Source organism: Emys orbicularis, chromosome 1 (genome assembly GCF_028017835.1).
Source record: "Emys orbicularis isolate rEmyOrb1 chromosome 1, rEmyOrb1.hap1, whole genome shotgun sequence".
Taxonomy (NCBI): domain Eukaryota; kingdom Metazoa; phylum Chordata; order Testudines; family Emydidae; genus Emys; species Emys orbicularis.
The window spans coordinates 98,936,895-98,957,830 of NC_088683.1; the positions used below are offsets into that span (position 1 = coordinate 98,936,895).

At 49.8% G+C, this 20,936-nt stretch overlaps 1 protein-coding gene across 1 annotated transcript; it reads right to left on the reverse strand.

Annotated features, from left to right (window-relative positions):
* Positions 1–11,746: 11,746 nt before the first annotated feature.
* On the reverse strand, positions 11,747–16,733 carry NOL12 (nucleolar protein 12). Its single transcript, XM_065420055.1, has 6 exons — positions 16,660–16,733; positions 16,034–16,139; positions 15,493–15,541; positions 14,719–14,861; positions 13,498–13,589; positions 11,747–12,490 (listed from the first exon to the last, which is right to left on the reverse strand). The coding sequence occupies exons 1-6, from the start codon at positions 16,731–16,733 to the stop codon at positions 12,319–12,321; spliced, it is 636 nt and encodes a 211-aa protein (XP_065276127.1). The 3' UTR covers positions 11,747–12,318.
* Positions 16,734–20,936: the final 4,203 nt, after the last annotated feature.

Consider the following 20,936-nt stretch of genomic DNA (forward strand, 5'->3'; position numbering starts at 1 on the left):
AAAGGAAGCCAGGGCTGGGCTGTGTCTACTGCTATCTGGCTAAGGAAGGGGCTGGTGATGAGTCCAGCAACTCACCTCTCTGTACAGGGTGGGGCTGGACTGCCTCCTGCCTAATCGCCCTTCTTTGGTCAGCAGTGGGGTCTTGCCATCCAGCCGGTCCAAGAGGCCGTCCTCCAGGGCCTGGAACGCCTCCAGCGTCTCGGACTTCCTAACAACCACACACAAAGACAATCACAGGTGCTCTTCTCTCTGGGCTTCACGAGGCCCCCCAGCCCAGAGTCCTCACCAGCCCTAGCCTTCACAGGCCACAGTAGGACAGAGATCGTGATACCATATTTCTGAGTTTGAGTTCCCAGCTCCATCAGAGTCTAACATGAACTGCTCCGTCTGTGCTCATGCCCGCCTCCCATCCTGAGCTCTCTTCTACATCAACCATCCCCCCCATGCTCTGCACTCAACTACCTGCATCTCCTCAGACCCAATATACTCTCTATCTCCCCAATGATCCCTAGTCATGCTCTCCACTCCCCATCATGGCTCCTTTCCCCCTCATGTTCTGTACCCCAATAATGCTTTCCACACCCCATCTACCCCTCCTATTTCCCACCCCATCCAACATACTGCCCACTCTGTTTTTACTTCCACTCGTGCTCTCTATCCACCATCATCTCTTCTCCCCATCTATACTCTAACACCTTAGACTTGCTCTTCCCTCCATTTCCTCACCCCGCCAGCTATGGGCACTATAACTTTAACACTCAGATCTGGAAGTTCTCAGGAGGCCCCTCACAGAGGGATGGAGGCCCTGCCTCAAGCCCTGTCTACACTAATCTTTAAACTGAGTTTAAACATGGCTCTCTAACTCAGTGTGAGCACCAATGGGAGGGGCTGACTTGCAGGCACTCAGCAGAGCAGTGGGCGCACACGTACCTCCAAAAACCAGGCTTTCAATGATACCAACCCTGGGGCACCCAAACCCACCCACACCCGGCTCCATGTCTCACCTGCGCTCGTATCCAAAGATCCGCTCCACCTCTGCCCGGCCCGGGCTCCGAGTGCGGGAGCTGCTGCGTTCCTGTTCAAATGCCTCCCTGTGACTGATCCGCTTGGGCTTGGGCAGATCAGCCAACACCGTGTATTCCTGCCGCACTAAGGAGTGTCGCCCCTCGCCGCCGCCCCTCGTGCACCCAGGTAAGTCAGAGTCCAGTGAGCTGATGGAGGAAGTGAGATGCCTGCCAGTCCTTACAGGGTCACTGCGTGTGGGCAAGGTGCTGGGGCTGGCTCGTGGAGGGGAGGAGACCCAGGTGGGGTCAGATTTCCGGCGTTCCAGAGAGAAATAACTGCTCTCCAGCTGATGCTTTGCCCAGCCATCCCCAGCGCTCTGGCTCACAGGACTGGATTCTGGGAGGGAAACAGAAGATTGTGGTTAGGGCAGCTCCAAGAGGCAGATACATCCCCTCCCTCACACAGGAACAGCGTGGCCAGAACCAGCAGTGGTCAGATCCGATACAAAGTGGATATTGGGATGAGAGCCAGAGACAATCCAGAATGACATGGACAAGACCTAGTATCCTGCAGACACTGCGTTCAGAACTGCAGGTGCCAGGCTGGGCTGAGGAGCACCAGGAACCACAAAGACTCCAAAACCAGAACGGCACGGACATTGGGTTGAGAACTGCAGGCGAGGCTGAGAAGCACAGGGACACTGGAGCAAAACTGCACAGACCCTGGGCTCTATTATTACTGTTTATCACGTTTATTACAGTAGTGCCTAAGGAGCAGCCGAGACTGGACCCCATTCTGCCAGGCATTGTACAGAGTAAGAGACAATCCCTGCCCCAAAGAGGTTACAATCTAAACAGAGCCTTGAACCAGAGACTCCAAGACCAACCCCACATGGAGAACGAGCCACCTATATCCAGAACTATGATCTACGGTAGGAGAAAACCAAACCTGCTTTCCGAGGGGAGATTTCTTTCATGAAGCTCTGGGACTCTGTTCTGCCCCAGGACATGGTCTGACCCCACCTGGGTCTATCTGACTGCAGGGCTCCAATCTGCACCTCCTTCCTCTGGCCCACGTAGTTCATCGTGTCTTGTTTGTCCAATCCCAAAATGCTGTCCAGCAGCCTGGTCATTTCCCAGTCCTGAGGAATGAAACAGACCACATCAGTAAAAAGGATGCAGAAAGCTACTGTCCCAGCCTCTTCTGGCAGGAGGTGCTATGGGGAATGATGCAGATGCACGTGATGTGTGGAGCTCACAGCCACTTCAATCCCAGGCTCTTCCAGTAGGAGGCACCGCAGGGAGCAGTACAGACCTGCTAGCTATAGCGAGTGCATCATTACTCCATGGCCAACCTCTATCTTCAGCAAGCATGATAGGGAATGGTGTAGGAATACTAGCTTGGGCGAGCAATGAGTTATTCTTGTCCCAGCCTCAGCCAATAGGGGGTGCTGTGGGGAATGGTCTGAGCACGGGGAATAAATGTGGACTCCCAGCATTAGCTGATGTGCTCTTTAGGGGAGTTTACTTTGTGGGTGTTAAAAGTCCCTTGGGACTGTCCCTATGACATCAACATCTATCCCTCCCCACACCCAATTACCTAGCACTCTGCAGTTCCCCAGAATATCTCAATACGGGCCTATTTACCCTTTATCTTTGGGGTTCAGCTTGTCTCAGCAGGAGCCCAGGGAAAGTGGTGCTGAGGGGTTAAGGCACAAGGGGAATTAAACAGCCCAATCCAAAAGACAAGATGACCCCATCTCACCCCCGAGAGCGTGGCGCTGGTTCCGGTACCGGTGCTGGTGTCGGTGCCGATATCAGTACGGGTGCTGGTTTCTTCATGCTTGCCCTGGGCTCGGCTGCTGAGTTGGGTGTACGCCAAGCTCTCCTGCCAGCTGTGAGGCAGGGAAACACAAACAGCTGGTGGTGACTGTACAGCTGAATGTGTTACCGCGGGCAGGCATGGAGAGCTGTGTGAGTGCAGCTCTGCTCAATCGACCCAGCAGAGATCCAACTCCTCAATCCCCAGAGCAGGGCCAGGCTGGGCAGTGCCAGTGAGGGATCCCCACATGTCGCACGCTGCCAGTGGGCCTCAGCCTGGCTCTGGAGAGGCTGAGGAAGAGGGGAGTCCAGTCTCCATGGCCCATTCAGCCCTTGGCCTCTACTGAGTCTGCCAGTGAGGAGTCTGGCTAGTGCCACTGGTGATGGTGGGTTTTCAGAGTTTGCCCCATCTGCCCCTTGCACGACGTGCAGGGATCAATGGTAAGACACCTACCTCTCTTCTCCTATCATGGGATGACATCTACCCCTCCCCTCCCCTTATTATTTACCTAGCAGGGATCAGTGTCAGGGAAGTGCTGATCCTCCCACGGTGCAATACTCACTCCTCAGTCCCGTCCTTGAAGCCCGCACACACATACAGCTCACACTGGGGAGCTAAGATGCACAGGGGGTCCCAAAGTCCACCTGGGTCTGGCCCACTGGTGGCATCACCATGTGTGGCCTCCACAGCATGTTCCTCTGGCACCTGCAGGGAGCAAGGGGAAGTACTGGTGACTCCACCATTCCAAGGGCTAGTGGGGAAGTTGCCTTTCTTATCAGTCTCATCCTCCTTCCAGAGGACCTTTCATTCCTACCCTGGCTCTCAGGGCATCTCCCTAACACCAGCCTGCCTCCGGGAGTGCTGGATCCCCTCACTGTTCCATGATCTCTCACATTCAAGCTGTTCTTCTCCTTCCTCAGCAGTCCAGTCAGAGGCCTCGCAAGGCCCTGTTGGATGCTGGAGCCGTTACCTTCCATCTCCTGGGGCTGCAGTCACCCCAAGACAGAGATCAAGTGAGGGAGAAGAGGGATGGGGCACTGAACCCAAGTGAACACTTGAAGGGCATGGCAGAGGAGAGGGATATCTGGGGTGTCAGGCCAGGGGGAGGAAGGGGGAACCTTCTCAGGGGAGCCCCAGGACTTAGCTTGATCAGATAAGTGCCCTCTGATACAGCTGTCTCCTGCCAGGCTCACCAGACAAGTGGGAAATGCCAGAGTCTGGCTTTGCTCATGAGATCAGACACTGCCCATCACACGAGAACCGATGCCCCGACTGGCAGGAGCTGCTCATCGCCTGCATTCCCCTGCCTCTGGAGGATTTTTGCCAAGGCTCCATGTGCCATAGGGCAGGGCAAATGCTTTCCTGGCAAAGGAGGGTGTAGTCCGAAGGGAGGACTGGAGCCAAAGCCCCTCCCTCCCTGGCTCTATAACTGCTCTGGCATTTCCCCAGGGTGCTGGCCTCCCACTTCTCCCCAGCCCAGTTACCTTCCCGGCATAGGAGCAGCGAGGGGGAAGGTTCCTAGCAGCCTGGCTGTCAGCACCGCTTTCCCTCCATTGTGTCGCCCTCGCTGGGATTCGCTCAGAGGAGACAGCTCTGAGCAGATCGCAGGCAAGGCGGCGGTAACTCTAGAAGCCCAGGCCCAGAGAGAGTGGGAGCCTCATTACTATTTCATAATCCTGGGCTGATCACTCCCAGAGAACAATGAACAACACGAAGCCCTCTGTGAACATGAAACCAGCTGGCACCCCACGCTGGGATGCAGCGTCACACTCCCCCACTAACAGCAGGGTAAGGAGCCGGCAGGTGACACACCTGGCCCACAGTGCATTGCTAAAGTGAGTTTGGCACTGATGAAATGTGTCTGATCAACAGCCCGGGAGACCAAAGTCTTCTGTCCCTCAGACATGTATTGCAGGGACAGCTGCAGTGTGAGCCTCACTGGCACCAGTTCTCACTAATGCACCTCGCCCTGCCCTGGGGACGAGAGGAGAGTTTGGTCTCCATGGTCTGTTCTGACCTTGGCTTCTCTATTGAGACTATCAGCAAGGGGACCAATCAGGGTCAGTTGTGATGTGGGCACCAGAGGCCATCAGACCTTCAGTCCCTACTAACTTGGGCTGATTCAAGCAGTGACAAGGTGAAAGACTCAGTATCCTTTCCCCGTCCTGCACCAATGGCTTTCCTAAAAAGGAAGATTTTAAACATACGGCAGCACCCCCCACTATTACACACGCATCGCTTTAAGCCTACAACTCCATCCTGATGTGTATCGGCTCTGCTATTCCAATCCCACCTTTCCCCCATACACATTATTCACCGATGCCTCTCAGTCCTGACCTGCCACACCCCCCTGCTACTCCAGCCCTGAGACTCCCCACGCAGCACTGCCAATGCATCTCAACCCTCACTTCCAGCCCTCTCCCAGGTAGTACAGCACTAGTCCCCTCTTTGATCAGGGCTCAGAATTCATCAGAGCACTAGGGAGTAATTAAATGATGGATTCTGTGCACAGAGGAAATTTCAGTTCCCCTCTCCCCCCCACCCTCAGTGAAATCCAAAAAGCCTCATTGGGCAGCAGTGTTGAGAATTTGCATCTACTCAGCTCAGGCAGTCACAGCCCAAAACAATGGAGCCTCTCATGAAATATTCATAGCCCTCCAGGTCACATGAAAAGCTCACCTGGTTGCTGGGCTGGTGGTGAGCACCAACTGCCCGAAAACAATTCTGGCATCGGCTCTTGGCAAACACATTGGCCTCAAAGTTCTCACAGGGGGCATGCTCTACAAAATCTGACATAGCCCATGCCAGGGGAAAGACGTTTCCTCAGGTGTGCTGCCTTAGGGAGGTAACTGCAAAGAAAAGAAGCAATAAAGGATCAAGAGACAAGACACTTCAATACCTAGGTATTCGGCTCATTTAGAAGGAGGAACTTTATTAACAGCCTGGTGTTCACTGCCCCCAGTAGGGAATGTTTTGATCTTGGGCTCCTTAGAAGGAGAAATACCATCAATATGCCAGTGTTGGCAGCCAGGGAATGTTCTTATCTGGAGCTCTTTTAGGAGGGGAAACTACATCACCATCTCAGCGATTGCTGGCAGAATGGCCTGATTTGAGTCTTCTTTAAAAGGGATGGAATAGATTAATACCTTCCAGCAGATGTCCTGATCTGGGGCTCCATTTGCAAGTGCTTTAGGAGCTTTAGAAACCTGCTTAGCCTTTTCCTGAGCTAATCTATTCAGATCGGTGGGATATTTACTCGCTATAATGCCCCAAAAGTGCAATTCCAAAGCTGGTCCTAGGAGCCATGCTTTACTTCCAAAGACTGCCTGGCTCACCATGGGCTGGGATACTCGAGCTGCCATATATCTTCCCCTTCAGGGGTACTTTTCCTGTGGAGCAGCTTACCCAGTTGCTACTCCGCAAAAACTGTCTGTCAAAGACAGCCAGCTGAGGAAGATTCCTCGCGCTATCCTGCAGCTTCTCCTCTCATCATCAGAACTTAGAGCAGTGCTGCTGACCAGAGGTTTAATTTTCTCTCCAAAGCACCCACACTAAAATAAGATACGGTTTTCTTAGGGTAACTGTTGCACTAGTTCACTGCGGGTGCCAGGTAAAGCACACACAATATCCACTTCTTAGCCCCACAGGTTCACTCCCCAAACTAGCGCTACATGTTTTTTCAGCTTGTTTAATCACCATGCCGTGTGTTTAGAATTGCCATGCACAGAGCTGTGTTTGGAAGAGCAGGAAGAGAAAAACACTTGCATTCACTCCCAATTCCAGGTCATGGATAAAACCTTTTTTTCCCCCTGGGGTTTTGCAGATTGCGACGAATCATCTCTCTGGGCCTGAGGCAGCCCATCTGTAAATGGGGGATGCTACCCACCCTTTGTGAAGCACTTGGAGATCACTAGCAAAAATAGCTCAACATAAGGGCTGTGATTATTAATACAGAAAATAAAAACAATCACTTCAGAATAGCGTAACACACTCACCCTCTAGTAGAGGGATATATTCTAAACCAACCTTCCCCTGCCCACACCCCCTCGGCACTTCTGTTACCTTGCACCAGCTCAGGCCCGGCTCCAGTTTATCTGCCGCTGCCTTTTTTTAAAAAACAATGAATGTAAACTTTCCCTGGGAAGTGGAGGAAGGCCACGCCCAGGAGACTCTTTTTGGTTGGCTGTCGGGAGGCAGCTCATTTGGATACGGCTCCCGTAGTGGCTCCCTGCAAAAGGGCGGGGAGGGGAAGATTGGGGAGTGCAAGCCCCTCCGCTTTGCTGCTGTTATAACTTTGAGTGGAAAGGATTTGACTTCTGTTCTGTGCCCGGGTTTTGTAACCCACGTTGCAGTGACACTGGGCATCGTCTGATTGTTGGTGGGGTTTGTTGCTGCCCCCCCTCCCTTTGCAATATTAATCCGGTTGCCAGCTCGGCTAACGATCGGGGGAAGGATGGCCTTGAAGGTGACGAAGCAAGGCAGAGGTCCATTTTCCTTCTTATTTAAAACTGCCTCCCTTTTCAATTCATCAAGTCTCCTCTCTCCAGATTCAGGGGGCCCTCGTCTCCTTTATTCCATTGGTTCAGCTGCCCCCCACCTCAGCCCTTTCCCCTCCTCAGGCTGGATTTAATCTAAACCCAGAGTAGGACATAAAACAATGTGATGTGCTTGAGGTAAAGTCACTCCAGAGCAGTGGCAATGCAAGTTGCTGCATATCCTCTCAACAGAATTCTCCCTCCGCAACAGCTTGTTCATGCAAGTGTGAACATCTTGCTGGCACATCTGCAAACCTGTGCATACACGTGGACGTAAATAAACCCAAGCATAGCTGAAGAGACGCAAAAGTCCATTGCATGTGTGCCCACATGTATAAGCCTGTGTGCACAAGAGTGCATAACCTGGATGCATGCTTGCACCCAACATGTAAAGATACATGCATGCATATATAACCATGTATGCAGATGCACACATGAACATCAGTTTGCAAGCATGTGAATAAGGGGGAGGATTATCACATTTCCTCTTTAGATGAGGAGCTAGACTGGCATGTTAATTTCTACAGGTGGTGTTAGATTTTGAAGACATTTTCTCCTTAAGGGCTGAAATGCATTTCTAAATGACTGAAAGAAAACCAATACTCCTACACTTGAGAGAGACTCTGACTAACCTCTGGAAAATTTTAGTTACAGACAAATGATGCCTGCATGATACATAGGGCCAGTACTTGGCATTTGGCCGTCCTTAACCACTCACACCCAAGACCTGACCGATTTACTCTAGGGCAGTCGGATTCCAAACCCTGCACCAAGGTTCCTGGATTTTGCATGACTGTTGCAACAGACTGGGGATTATAGTAGACCTGTGCTAGTGATTTTAATAGTAAACTCTATAAATACATTGAATCCCCACATTTTCATTGTTTCCACATGCCATGGATTTGTGTGTGGACAATACAAAATGGTAGCAAAGAAATTGTCAGTAGCAAGAGCTGGAGTTTTGGGCAACTTTTGGGAAGGCATCAGAGGTATTTTAGAGATATTAAATAAGCACAGGAGTGGGGTGTTACTGCTAAAATGATTGGCCGTGAAATAGTTAACTTTGACATTTAAATGGCCATTGTTGGGTTCAGTGTTAACATCCTATTGAGACAAGTGGGGTAGTTCACAGCTCTCAGACCTATTGTTTCAGGCTGGCTGCAGACTCAGGAAGACAACATTGAGCCAAGTTTGTACTTCATTGATGCTTTTAAGACAGGAATCAGCAACCTTTGGCACGTGGCCCATCAGGGAAATCCGCTGGCGGGCCGGGACGGTTTGTTTACCTGCAGCATCTGCAGGTTTGGCCGATCGCAGCTTCCACTGGCCGCGGTTCACTGTTCGAGGCCAATGGGGGCTGTGGGAAGCGGCGCAGGCCGAGGGATGTGCTGGCCGCTGCTTCCCGCAACCCCCGTTGGCCTCTAACAGCGAACCGCGGCCAGTGGGAGCTGCGATCGGCCAAACCTACGGATGCTGCAGGTAAACAAACCGTCCCGGCCCACCAGCAGATTTCGCTGACGGGCCGTGTGCCAAAGGTTGCTGATCCCTGTTTTAAGATTTTCTTCACAACTTTAGGGCCTACAAATTCAGTTGTGTTAAAATGAAAGCTCACGTTATGAAGCCTTAGTGGCTAACACTCCCACCTACATAGATTCCAAGGCCAAAAGGGACCATTATGATCATCTAATCTGAGCTCTTGTATAATGAAGGCCAGAGAACTTCCCCAAAATAATTCCTAGAGCAGATCTTGTAGAACAACATCCAATCTTGATTTTAAAATTGTCATTGATGGAGAATCCACATACCTCCTTGGTAATAATTTACACCTTAATTCCAGTCTGAATGTTTGTAGTTTCAACTTCCAACCACTGGCTTGTGCTATACCTTCTTCCACTAGATTACACAGCCCGTTATTAAATATTTGTTCCCCCTGTAGGTACTTACAGACTGTAATCAAGTCACCCCTTAACTTTCTCTTTGTTAAGCAAAGTAGATTGAGCTGCTTGAGTATAATTATAAGGTATGTTTTCTAATTCTTTAATCATTCTCGTGGCCCTTCTTTGAGCCCTCTCCAATTTGTAAGTGTCCTTCTGGACTAGCAGACACCAGAACTCATTAACAATATTCCAAGCAGCAGTCGTGCCAGTGTCAAACACAGAGGTAAAATAACCTCGCTACTCCTACCAAGATTCCCCTGTTCATGCATCCAATGATCGCATTAGCCCTTTTGGCAACAGTGCCACAGAGGGAGCTCCTGTTCAGCTAATTATCCACCACAAACCCCAAATCTTTTTCAGTCACTGCTTCCCAAGCTAGAGTCCCTTCATCTGCAGGTATGGCCTACACTTTGTTCCTAGATGTATACATTTAGCCACATAAAAACACATATTGTTTGCTTGGGCCCAGTTTACGACGTGATCCCAATTGCTGTCTCTCGGTGACCTGTCCTCTTCATTATTTACCACTCCTCCAATTTTTGCATCATCTGCAAGCTTTATCAGTGACAGTTTTATGTTTCCTTCCAGGTCACTGATAAAAATGTTAAACAGTGTAGGGCCAAGAACTGATCCTTACGGGATCTGCTCGATGAGGATTCCTCATTTACAATTCCATTTTGAGACCTATCAGTTAGCCAGCTTTTAATCCATTTAATGTGTGCCCTGTTTGTCTTGTTCTAGTTTTTACAGAAGTGCCATTATCTTCCAAAGGCCCCCCACATCCCCCCAATCACCCACACTGCGATAGGTTTATCACCTAGTGTTTTACATCCACACTGCTGTCTCTAGACCGCCTCTGGGACTGGCAGCTCATTATTTATTTGTACTAGAGTGGCATCTAGAAGCCCTTATTGAGATCAGGGCTGCAATGTGGCAGACACCGTACAATCCCAACACAAACAATCCTCACTCCAAAGCGTTTACAATGTAAACAGACAAGCCAGACAACTGGTGAGAGAAAGGAAGGATTATCACCCCCTTTTTACCCATGGGGAAGCGAGACAGAGGTTAAGTGTCTTGCCAGTCACCCAGGGAGTCTGTGACTGAGCTAGAATTAAGCTCACTCCGCATGATCCCTAGACCAGTCCTTTAACCATAAAGCCACACTTCTGCTCTCCCACTCCTGTGTGTTCCATACAGCACACGAATGGAACACAGCTGCTCCTTTATTTAACTTACCTTGTCTCAATAAGACTACAATTCTGTTGCGAAGAGGAGAAAACAACAAACAACTCAAGTGCTTCTTCCCCACCCAGGCTTTTTATGCAGATCAGAACTCTTCCAGCACAGGATCACCTAATGAGGTTTCATAGATCCTGCCATAGACAGGTTAATTTTCTAGCATGGCAGCTAGAAAACAAATGGTGACACTACCCCCACATTTGGCCCTTTTCTCCTTCACTCCGGCAGAATTTCTGAGGGGTGGAATGGGGAAGAAATGATTTGGTATATTAAAGTCACCATAAAGAGCTCACCGTAAGGGTGATAGTCATTTCATTGCTCAGAGGCCTTGCAGAGCTTGAGCCATGGCGCTGCTCTCCTGGAGGGACGGATAAGAACGTCGGGTGAAGAGCTGACCGGGGCAGAGAGAATATTTCTCCAGGTCAAAATGATCTTGCTGGGCAGCTCCCTCCCCTTTTAATCTTCTTTTAGAGGATTCTCTCCAAATTCCATAATCAGGGGTCACCAACTCCTATAGACACAGGCCAGGCCTATGCTACAAAGTTTGCCAGCTTAACTATGTTGGTTAGGGGTGTCAAAAAATATCACATCCCTGACCAACAGAGCTATGCCAGCAATACCTCCCATCTTATACCTGCAAGAGAGTCCTTTAGTCATATTTTAGGTCATCTAGAGAGGTGATTTAACTACAGGATGAACAGTTATACATTTGCAGCTATACACGGAGTCTCCACTAGGGGGCTTTGTTGACACAGTTATACAGCAAAGCCCTTGTAGCGTAGACTAGCCCAAAATCTTCTAGTCAAGCCACAGGAGAACAAACAGCTCCCTTCTGGCACAAACATTCAAGAGGTCAGAAGACAACCACGGCAAAGGCCTCCGGAGATCTCCGCCATCACCATGGGCACAACAACACAGCTGGGCCAGTGCACTAGGGGATTTCTTACTCTTCTAAACTGTCACACTGTCAGATGTAAGATAGCAGCCTTCAGTGACCAATGGAGCAATTCACTCCTGCCATGCCTATCTCAGTACTGCCACTAAAACATCTCCACATGCGTTCTCCTCCCTGAGGAGCTATGTGCTGGAGAATTCAAGGCCCTCCTCACCCCTCAACAACAGGACCCATCCCTTTCCTCCCAGCTGGAACTGGGCTTAGTCTACTATCTATCCCACCTGCAATAAGGCACACACATTTGCACTCTTACAAAGTGATATTTATAAAGATTTACACCAGGAAGTTACCAATCTCACCCTGGTTATCTGTATACAGGCATGTGGCTTTGTGCAAAGAGCACGAGACACTCAAAGTGGGGCCAGCTTTCTTGAGCAAGGAGGGATGCAAAGTCAATGCAATAGAGCACGGGTGGAAGTTGAGCCCTCCCCTCCTCTTGTAAACCATCTAGATGTCATTCGCTCCACACCCAACTCTTCCATTTCTGTAAGGTAAGACACTAGCTTTCCTCTGCTCCCTGGAATTTCCTCTTCCCATGAGAGCAGAGGGACCTATGCAGAAAAGGCAGGTCCAGGCTCGATTCACAGCCCCCCCAACAGACTGTAACAGACCTTCCACTGCATGCAATTACAGTGAAAAATGATGGGCCCAGCGTTTACTGGCCCCAACCAGGTGAAGAGATAGATGGGCTCGGCTGTACAGCTTGTCGAACAAGAATCCAAACAAGGTCCCATCCACAACAAACTGGGCATTCACATCAGGCAGAGACTGTTGCCAAATACAGAGTCTTGCCTTGCAGATAATTTCCACTTCAGTTTGTCTATTAGTCTTGGTTGCACCCTCTTTTGCCAGTCAGTTTCCGGCGTTGGGACTTGCTGGTTCGTCCAGCACTAGGTTTCTGGGTTTTCTTGTGTGGGTCTTGGCCACGCCTGAGCTGCTTTCCCTTGGGCTTCTTCCGGCTGCGTGCGTGCAGTGAGGCAGTGAGCGAAGAGATCCTGTAGAGGAAAGAGAGAGAAAGTCTGAGGCTTGGTCTACGCTACAGACTTATGCTGATATAACTATGTCGCTCAGGGGTGTGGAAAATCCACACCCCTGAGCGATGCAGTTACACTGACATAACTCCCTGTGTAGACAGTGCTATGTCGATGGGAGAGCTTCTCCCGCTGATATAGCTACCGCCTCTCAAGGAGGTGGATTAAGCTCTCCCATTGGCATAGGCAGTGTCTTCACTAAGCACTACAGTGTAGACAAGCCCTGAGACCTAGCTGGGATGGAGGGGTGCCTAAACACAAGGGGATTACAGCTTCCACCACAAAGGCAGTTTGCCTGCTTGTGGTGATGCAGGGCACCATGCTATTAATATTTGTATTGCACTAGCACCTAGGCACCCCAATCGTGGATCAGGACCCCATTATACTCGGCCTGTACAAACAGAACAAAAAGATGACCTCTGTGTCAAAGAACTTGCAGTCTAAGCATGCTGCATAAAGTTTTAATCCCTTTGAAAATGGAGCATAGCCCAGTCACTTTAGCATTAAATACCACCCTGTAATGCCCCCAAAGCAGCTTTGAATCCCGGACACTAGAAAATGTTGAGAACGCCACAGGTCTAAGCTTTAAAGTCACCTGATTGGCAAACCGCCTCCTTTTGCAAATCTGTTGAGGAGGGGGCGGGACTTCACCCAAACTGCACCAATATCCTTCTGCTGCCACTAGCAGGGATTAACATTACTGAGCACTCATTACCCATCAGCGCAAAACACCCCTCAAACCCAGCTTTGGAGCACCATGGCCCATCTGTGCTTGTGTTCTGCCGGTGCCCTCTGCTGGTAGCTGATGAGCACAGCATCAGCTTAACAAAACACCACAGCAAGCCCAGGATGGACATCAAAACCCTATGTTGTCTCCCCACATGCATACTCCAGATATCCAAGTTAGAGGGTGGTAGAATGCTACAGGATTGTTTGGGCAGGAGGAGAGAGGTGCGTAGTTTTATACCCACCTCTGGGACAGGAAGGGATCTCCAGACTTCTTGGGCAATGTACTTGTGAATCCGCTTGACGTTTCCTTTTCTTCTGATCCACTACCTCCTCCCTAACAAAACACAACAGGTCAGTCTGAGCAGCGTTAGGTGGTTCCACAGCTCTCTCATTTGGATAACAACTTTGTGAAAGAAAGATCCTCTCATAAATAGAACAGGAGTACTTGTGGCACCTTAGAGACTAACAAATTTATTAGTCTCTAAGGTGCCACAAGTACTCCTGTTCTTTTTGCGGATACAGACTAACACGGCTGCTACTCTGAAACCTCTCATAAATGACCTCCTTCTCAAACTCTTCAAATCCTCCACTACTTGGTTCCCAATGTCTCAGTAAACCATAAGGAAGGACTCCACAGACCAATAGGGGACCACTATGCTGTTCCATTCCAAGACCCAACCTGTAATTAAGGTCTAAAGGGACACAAAATTGAGTTTCATTATGAATCAGAGGGTTTCATTTTTGAAAAGACACCAGGGTGGGTTTCTGGATGGGCAGATGTCCTCAGGGATCTGCAGGATTCCTTCTACCACACAGGGAACCTTTTGTTTCTACGTTACTGGTTCAACGCCATAGGCTCATAGTGATCACAAGGCGTTCCCAACCAATTACTGCCTGGAGACCCTTGGGAAATGAGCTTGAGGTCTCAGTTCAGTTCTGGGGTTTCCATACGCCAAAAAGCCACCACAGCTGGAACTAACTGGATTCCTCATTTGCAGTCTCAGCAGAGAGACCAAGGACTAAGTGGGTCACGGAGACAAATTCCCTCTCACCATAGAGATGAGCTCTTCAAGACAGGACTCAGGCCAAGTGGACAGGCCATGTAGGGAAGTCTGTACACTAGCTAGTCGTGTCATACCTGCTCTGGGGATACGGCAGCCACCAGAGCTATCAGTTCACCACCTTTCACCAACACTAAGTTTCTATGGAATATCAGAGAACTTAATTTTGGGCATGAAGCAGCCTTTCGGGAAAGTTTACCCCCCCACTCATGAACCAACAATGGCAACTGAGGAAGAGTGTAAAAGTTGCTAGTCTCCTTTCCCATCCTTGCTCATACTGAGGGCCCCAGTAGACTCAAACTACTGTCATATTTAGGGAATGTTGGTCCCATCCAACCAGCTTTGGAGATTTTTGAGGCTGACACGATGAGGACTGGACAGAGACACAGCAGAGAGTCGTACCCCAGAGGAGCTGAGTCCTAGCTGGCGTGCTCCTGAGAGGTCCAGGTCACTGACGGTAGTCACTGTTACAGTGTGGTTTGGGTGATCAATGCTCACAGACTCTGTTCGGGATGTCGCCAAATGTTCCAACTCATCAGCCTCATCTGCAGAGTCAACAAAACACACCACTGACCATGCAGGAAAGGTGTGAACAACACAAACACAAAGCAAATGGGCTTCCCAGGCCAAATTCACCCTGACCAGTTCCTGCTCTATATGGGTAGGTGCCCCAATTGCTGCACCCAGCATTACAGGGCTGAGAAGGCTCTGAAGCCACAGAGGCAGAGAGTGAAGTCAATAAGAACAAACATCCTCTCCCCCCATATAGGGGATCTCACACCTTGACAAAGCCTTACAGATCACCTCCCAGTTGCTGCTTTCTATACCTCCCACCCCCACCAGATACAGCCTCTGCCTGGAAAGATGGTGGCAGAGGGATTCCTCTCCATAGCCCATCAACACTGCTTCTCAGTCAGGCACAGGGGGCAATAAAATAATCGCTGGGCTAATTGGGCTGCCTCTGCTTCATTCCCAACTCACATCACACCAATGAAGGAGAGATTGGACACGTGTCTCCTAACAGCAGGACATAAAACCTTAAGGCATCAGGTTGGCACTCAGTTAAAAACTCCTCCTCGTAGCTTCAGCACCCAGCCATTTGTTTCCCCCCCCCCCCCATCAACTGAGTTGTTGGTCATCATGGGGTACAGATCCATCACAGGAGACAACACTCACCTAGGGCCTCTTCTCTCTCTGTCAGCATTTTCAGGTACTCCTTGTGCCGCTAGAAAGGGAAACAAGTCAAGTCACTGCAGTACTTCCAGTCTTACCAGCTGTCACCCATGGCACAATCTCTAAACCCTTGCCCAAAGCATGCCCCCACCCTTCCTCAACTGGGCTGCAAAATAAATGTCAAGCGTCAAGCTGTCCTGCATATACAGCATTGGCTAGAGCCAGTGTGAGGACGTGCGGTGTAATCTTCCTCCATACACAGCTGTGCCAGCGCACCTCAATTCTACCCTACTAATGCATCCCATTATTATAGTCCTGGAATTACCATGCAGCTCTGCTGATACATCCAAATGCTGCAGAACCTCCAGCTATTCGAGTCCTGTCTTGTTCCCCTCTCAGCACCCTGTCTTGCCAATACACCTTACCCTTGGCCTGAAACACCCCAGCTATTCCCCAACTACTGTATAGCCCCTTGACACAACATACTGCCACGAACTAAACACCTCTAACCAGCTAACCACATAGATCACCTAGGGGAAAGTACCTCCTCTTTCATCTTCCTTTGCTCCTCTTTCAATTTTCGCTTGATCTCCTCCACCGCCACTTTCCGCCTCTCCACTTTCCGCTTGTGGAACCCAGTCAGGTACTCCCTGCAGTGCACACGGGGCAGGTTACAGCCATCCTGAACAGAAGAGAAACCCTGACCCTTGCAGAAGCTCCTCCCACCCCCAGAGAGAGAAGTGGGGAATGGGAGGAAGAAAACCAGCAGTCTGGAGCGGCCAGCATAAAGTATTCCCAAAGCTGAGGCCCACAGCTAATCTTGTTTCCTACCAGTTCAAGAGGCCCGCCTCACTCAGCATACAAAGAAAGGGGCAGGGAGAGAAGAAACGTCCCTTTTGGGTGTGCGTGTGTGTCTGCTTCCCACGTGGGAAGGCACCTCTGCAAGGGGTGCAGTCCAGCTACTCTCTCCACACACACACGTGGGGAGGCACCCCTGGAGGAAGTGGGGGTCCAGCTGCCTTTCCCCCTGATACGCACACGTGGGGAGGTGACTCTGAAGGGGGGGGGGCAGCTGCCCCTCACACACACACGTGGGGACGATCGGCGGCGTCTCTGCCGTCTGACCCTCATGACACCCATGGAGCCCGGTTCGGGCCCCCGCCCACTCACCGCCGACTGTCCTCATCGAAAATCACCGCCCGCCGGAGCCCCGCGCCGCTACCCCCCTTCTTCTTGCGGCCCATCCCGGCCCCGGCCCAGGCCCAGGCCCAGGCCCAGCAGCGCTGCTCCTTCCGGGGAACAGCCGCCCGCCAAGCCCCGCCCGGCTCTTCCGCCTCCTTCCACTCGGCGGCTCACACGCGGCCTCCCAGCACCGCCCCCAGCAGATCGGCTCCGCTCTCCGGGCTGGCCGGGGAGGGGAGCGATACAGACTGAGCTGGCAGGCCGGGGTGAAGGGATGTCCCTTCCCCACGCCCCATCCGGGAAGGATTCGGCCTGGGGCGTGGGAGAGACCAGGGCCAGGTGGTCCTCAGCCTCAACAAGTGTGACCGACACCGACAGTATGCACAATGCAAGCCCTAGCTCGCCGACCCACCCTTTACCCCCTGGCTCAGCTCTGGGCAAGGATGAGCTCCTCAGTGAGTTTCATACCCGCCTAAGCTGTGTCTCTGCTCACCTGGGGCTCTCCTCTCCCACCCCCCAATGCCCGAGGCCATTCCCAGAACAGTCTCTGTATGTTAATAACAATAGCTGGAAGTTCCCAATCCTGGGATCCTAGGTTGGCAGGGAGCGGAGACAGAGAGACTGACGTGTGATTTTTGAATGCTTAGGTTGGCTATTCTGTGCGGGTCCTTCTCTGAGGTACTGACACCTTATCTACTAACAACCAAGGGAATAAAATCTGAATCAATTCACAGCCTTGCTGCCTCTCCTCTAGTTCCCTGATCTGAACTTCATTCTTCTTCAGTTTGCAGCTTTTCTGTAGCCACCTCTTGTCAATTACCTGTTCTCCTCTTAGTAGGTCAGATTCTGCCCTCAGTTACAACCATTTAACCCCACGGAATAAAGTGGCACTGGGTGTAAATGAGGGATTAAAGTGGCCCTTTATCTCTGTTCCTTTAACTCATTGTAGATGTTGCCACTGGGGACTCTTTACTAGCCTGGAGATGTTCCCCTCAACGTAGTGGCTGGACTAATGCACTGCAGGGCACCAAGAGCGTGAATACATTTGTCCAGCAACTGCACTTAAGGGAGCAATCTGGACTAGCTCCATTATCGTCCCCTCTCTATCGTATTTATTTAGGCCTGGTCTACAAGACATGGTTACTAAGCTGCCTTGCATTGACCTGCCTGTGGAATGTCTCCACTTATTTGGCTCCCACTTACATTTAGTGCCTCTCTACCGTAATTTAGTAACACCACCTCCCGAGCAGCGTAGAGTCACAGTCCATGTAATTAGGTTGATTCAGTGTCAGTGTAGACACTGCATTGCTTACACTGACCATTACTGGCTTTCAGGAGCCATCCCACAATGCCCCACACTGACAATACAATCGATACAAGTGCTCCTGGTGAGGACGCACACCACCGACACAAGGAGTCAAGTGTGCACACACACAAGCGATTTAATAACGGTGGGGGCTATATACCAACATAAGTTAGGTTGACATAATTTTGTAGTGTAGACATGGCCTTATCTAGCTTCTTATACAGTGCTCATCACCATACTATCGGAGCTCCTGGAGGTAGCACATCCACTCTTCCCTCTCATAACTCGGAAATGGTGTGCCCACTCTTTACAGAAGGGTACAACAACTTACAATAAGGTTACTTACCATAACGGTTATTGTTTGAGATGATTTGCCTGCATGGATCCCACTTGTAGGTGATATGCATGCCTTGCATGCACAAGCTCATGATTTTCTGGAGGGCCCAAACTGTCATTCCCTTCTACTATTTCAAGAATCTATCACAAAACTGAAATAGTAGAGAAGAATGTGGATCACTACAGTTACTGTAAAATATACTGTGAAATAACTTTTGCTTCTAGCATTGCCTATGTGGATCCTCTTGTAGGCAACTGGTAGAAGGCATTAGGAAATGGTAGGTGTTATTAAGTTAATACCTGCACAGTGCTTTAAACATTTACATTGCTTATTTTTGTTATTTTATTTCCACTGTATTGCTGAGTAGAGCTGGTGTGAAAAGTTCCAAATTTGCCAATTCAAAATATTTTGCAGAGATGGTGCAATTTCATTGAAGTTCCCATGGAACACTGTCTGTCAGCTGTTTTCCTCCCACCTAGCCTGTCTGGCTCCTCAGTAGCCTACCTGGTGGGCTGCTGGGAACCCCAGGCTTCTAGGGTCCTTGGCTCTGGGCAGCACTTAAAGGGCACTGCTCCAGAGATAGGGCTCCATTCCCTTTCATGGAGAATTTTTAAATTTGGAATTAAACCACATTTTGAAATATTAACATCCTCCGTGAAATTGAATGACCTTTCTCCACCCAGCTATAGTGCTGAGTGAACCTCTCTACAGTACCCAAGTGGAGAAGGGATAACATTTCTTCCTTTGGCACTATCTCATGCTAGGGATCCCTGAAAGGGATGTGGAAGAGGGGTATAGGCAGCATGGAGTGAAATTGGATAAAGTTTCCCTTTGAAATGATTTTTAAGAACAATTGGTCTGAGGCAATTCTACTCCATGCAACAAGGAAATAAGAAAGGCAGTTGCCAAAGGAGCAGGAGGAGGGGAACAGGTCCACAGAGAAGGCTGGTCCAAGATTCTTGACTGGACTGTCAGATATGAGACCTTGCAGCAGATGACACGGTCATCCAGTTAGCAGTTGCAGATGCTGATCTCTGTGAAAATATGTCTATCTCATAAGTAACTCTCTGGACTTGTGTAAAGGCCTTTGGTTAGTGTGTTACCTATATAACCCCAGAGACTGAAATCTAAACTAAGGAGTTAACTTCTTTGCAGATGGAGGATAACCGTTCTAGAGACCTCAGCATTGCTCTTGAATCTTTAATAGAGAATGCAGGGAATCATTAGTTTTGTTGCTAAACAGATTAGGCCTGTTGGAATTATTAATAATATTTGAAATTATTAATATTGATATGGGAAATCACCAAACACTAATTTAACCATTAATTCTTTTATTAAATCAAAAGGCCAAATGGTACTTATACAATTGCTCTAAACATGCCTAAAAAGCCTAACTAATATGCAATTTACTACATCCAAACAGTAACAAAACATTTAGAAGCATTTGATCAAGATACTTACAACTGAGCTAAACCCAGGGGTACTGGGACTCATATCAGCCAGCTCCAACGTGGTCAGGCAGGTATTAGCAATGAACCCTTTAAGAGTTTACTTTTTATACCTTTTAACAAACAAGTGATGTCACTGCCAATTACTGACTTCAGCTAAAAACCAATTGGAGACAATTCACCCTTCTTTCCACTCTTAATCCACATAAGAGTTACAGTCTCCTTTCCTCCCCTCCTTCTTGGTGTGGAACAGTTTTCCCATTGCACCTGGGTTCACATAGGCTTTAACACTGGTGTGTGGGTTGGGGAAGGGCTGTGTCGGCTCATTGTAAGACAGATTCTCTATGTGATTTAAAGCCATCTGCAGTCACCCCTATTGATCAGAGGCCTTCTTTTTAGAAAATTTCCCTTATCTTATTAGTTATTCTTTGAACCAGACATCCTCCCTACTTTATTATTTTTGGCCTTATAACTCATTATTTTCAAAGCCTTCCTTCTACTTGCTAGTCACAGCCTTTTTTTTACAACACATATGTATTTTCTTAACCTAAGCTAACTTTAGTTCTTTCATTTTATACTTATCCTACAGAGCCCCTCAAAAGAGAGGTACTCAATGGTTCTTTGGACCTCTCAGGCAAACCTAAAGACTGGACCAAAGAATATGAATGCATCACAGGTATGGCCACTGCTCTAGCTGCTATCATCTGCATCGAAAGCTGCTTAGAAGGCATGTTTTGTCACTTGATGACCCTCTGCTATCCCTGACTTAGTTTCCTTCTTAACAGCCTCAGGAAGCTGATCCTGGTGAGACAGTTTATCCCAGCAGTGGCACTGGAACACTTTTAATAGTGGGGCTGCTGAAAGCCAGTTCCCTTACCCCTGTCTGCGCCCCCGCCCCCTGAGCTGGGGCTGGGAGCAGGGCCGTGTCTCCGGGAGGGGGGGAACTGGAAAGGGATAAGGGGGCTGAGGCTGGGGCCACAGCTGGGGGCAGGTGCGCGGCTAGCAGACGGGACTCTGGGCGCGGGGCCGGGACCCCAGGCGCAGGGCCGGCAATGGAGCCCCAGACCAGGGGCTGGCAGCTGGGACCCTGGGCGTGGGGCTAGGAGCCTGCGTGTGGGGCCAGGAGCAGAGCTCTGTGCAAAACCCGGGGGTGCTGCAGCACCCCCTGCACTCC

What these genes read in the sequence shown, in the direction of transcription:
- NOL12 (XM_065420055.1), bottom strand. Translation starts at nt 16,733, where the DNA reads ATGGGCCGCAAGAAGAAGGGGGGTAGCGGCGCGGGGCTCCGGCGGGCG. An exon ending in AAAGGAAGATGAAAGAGGAG is followed by an intron (nt 15,542 to 16,033) that starts GTACTTTCCCCT and finishes TTCCCTTTCTAG; the next exon opens with CGGCACAAGGAGTACCTGAA. An exon ending in TAGGACTCAGCTCCTCTGGG is followed by an intron (nt 13,590 to 14,718) that starts GTACGACTCTCT and finishes GTGTTTTGTTAG; the next exon opens with GGAGGAGGTAGTGGATCAGA.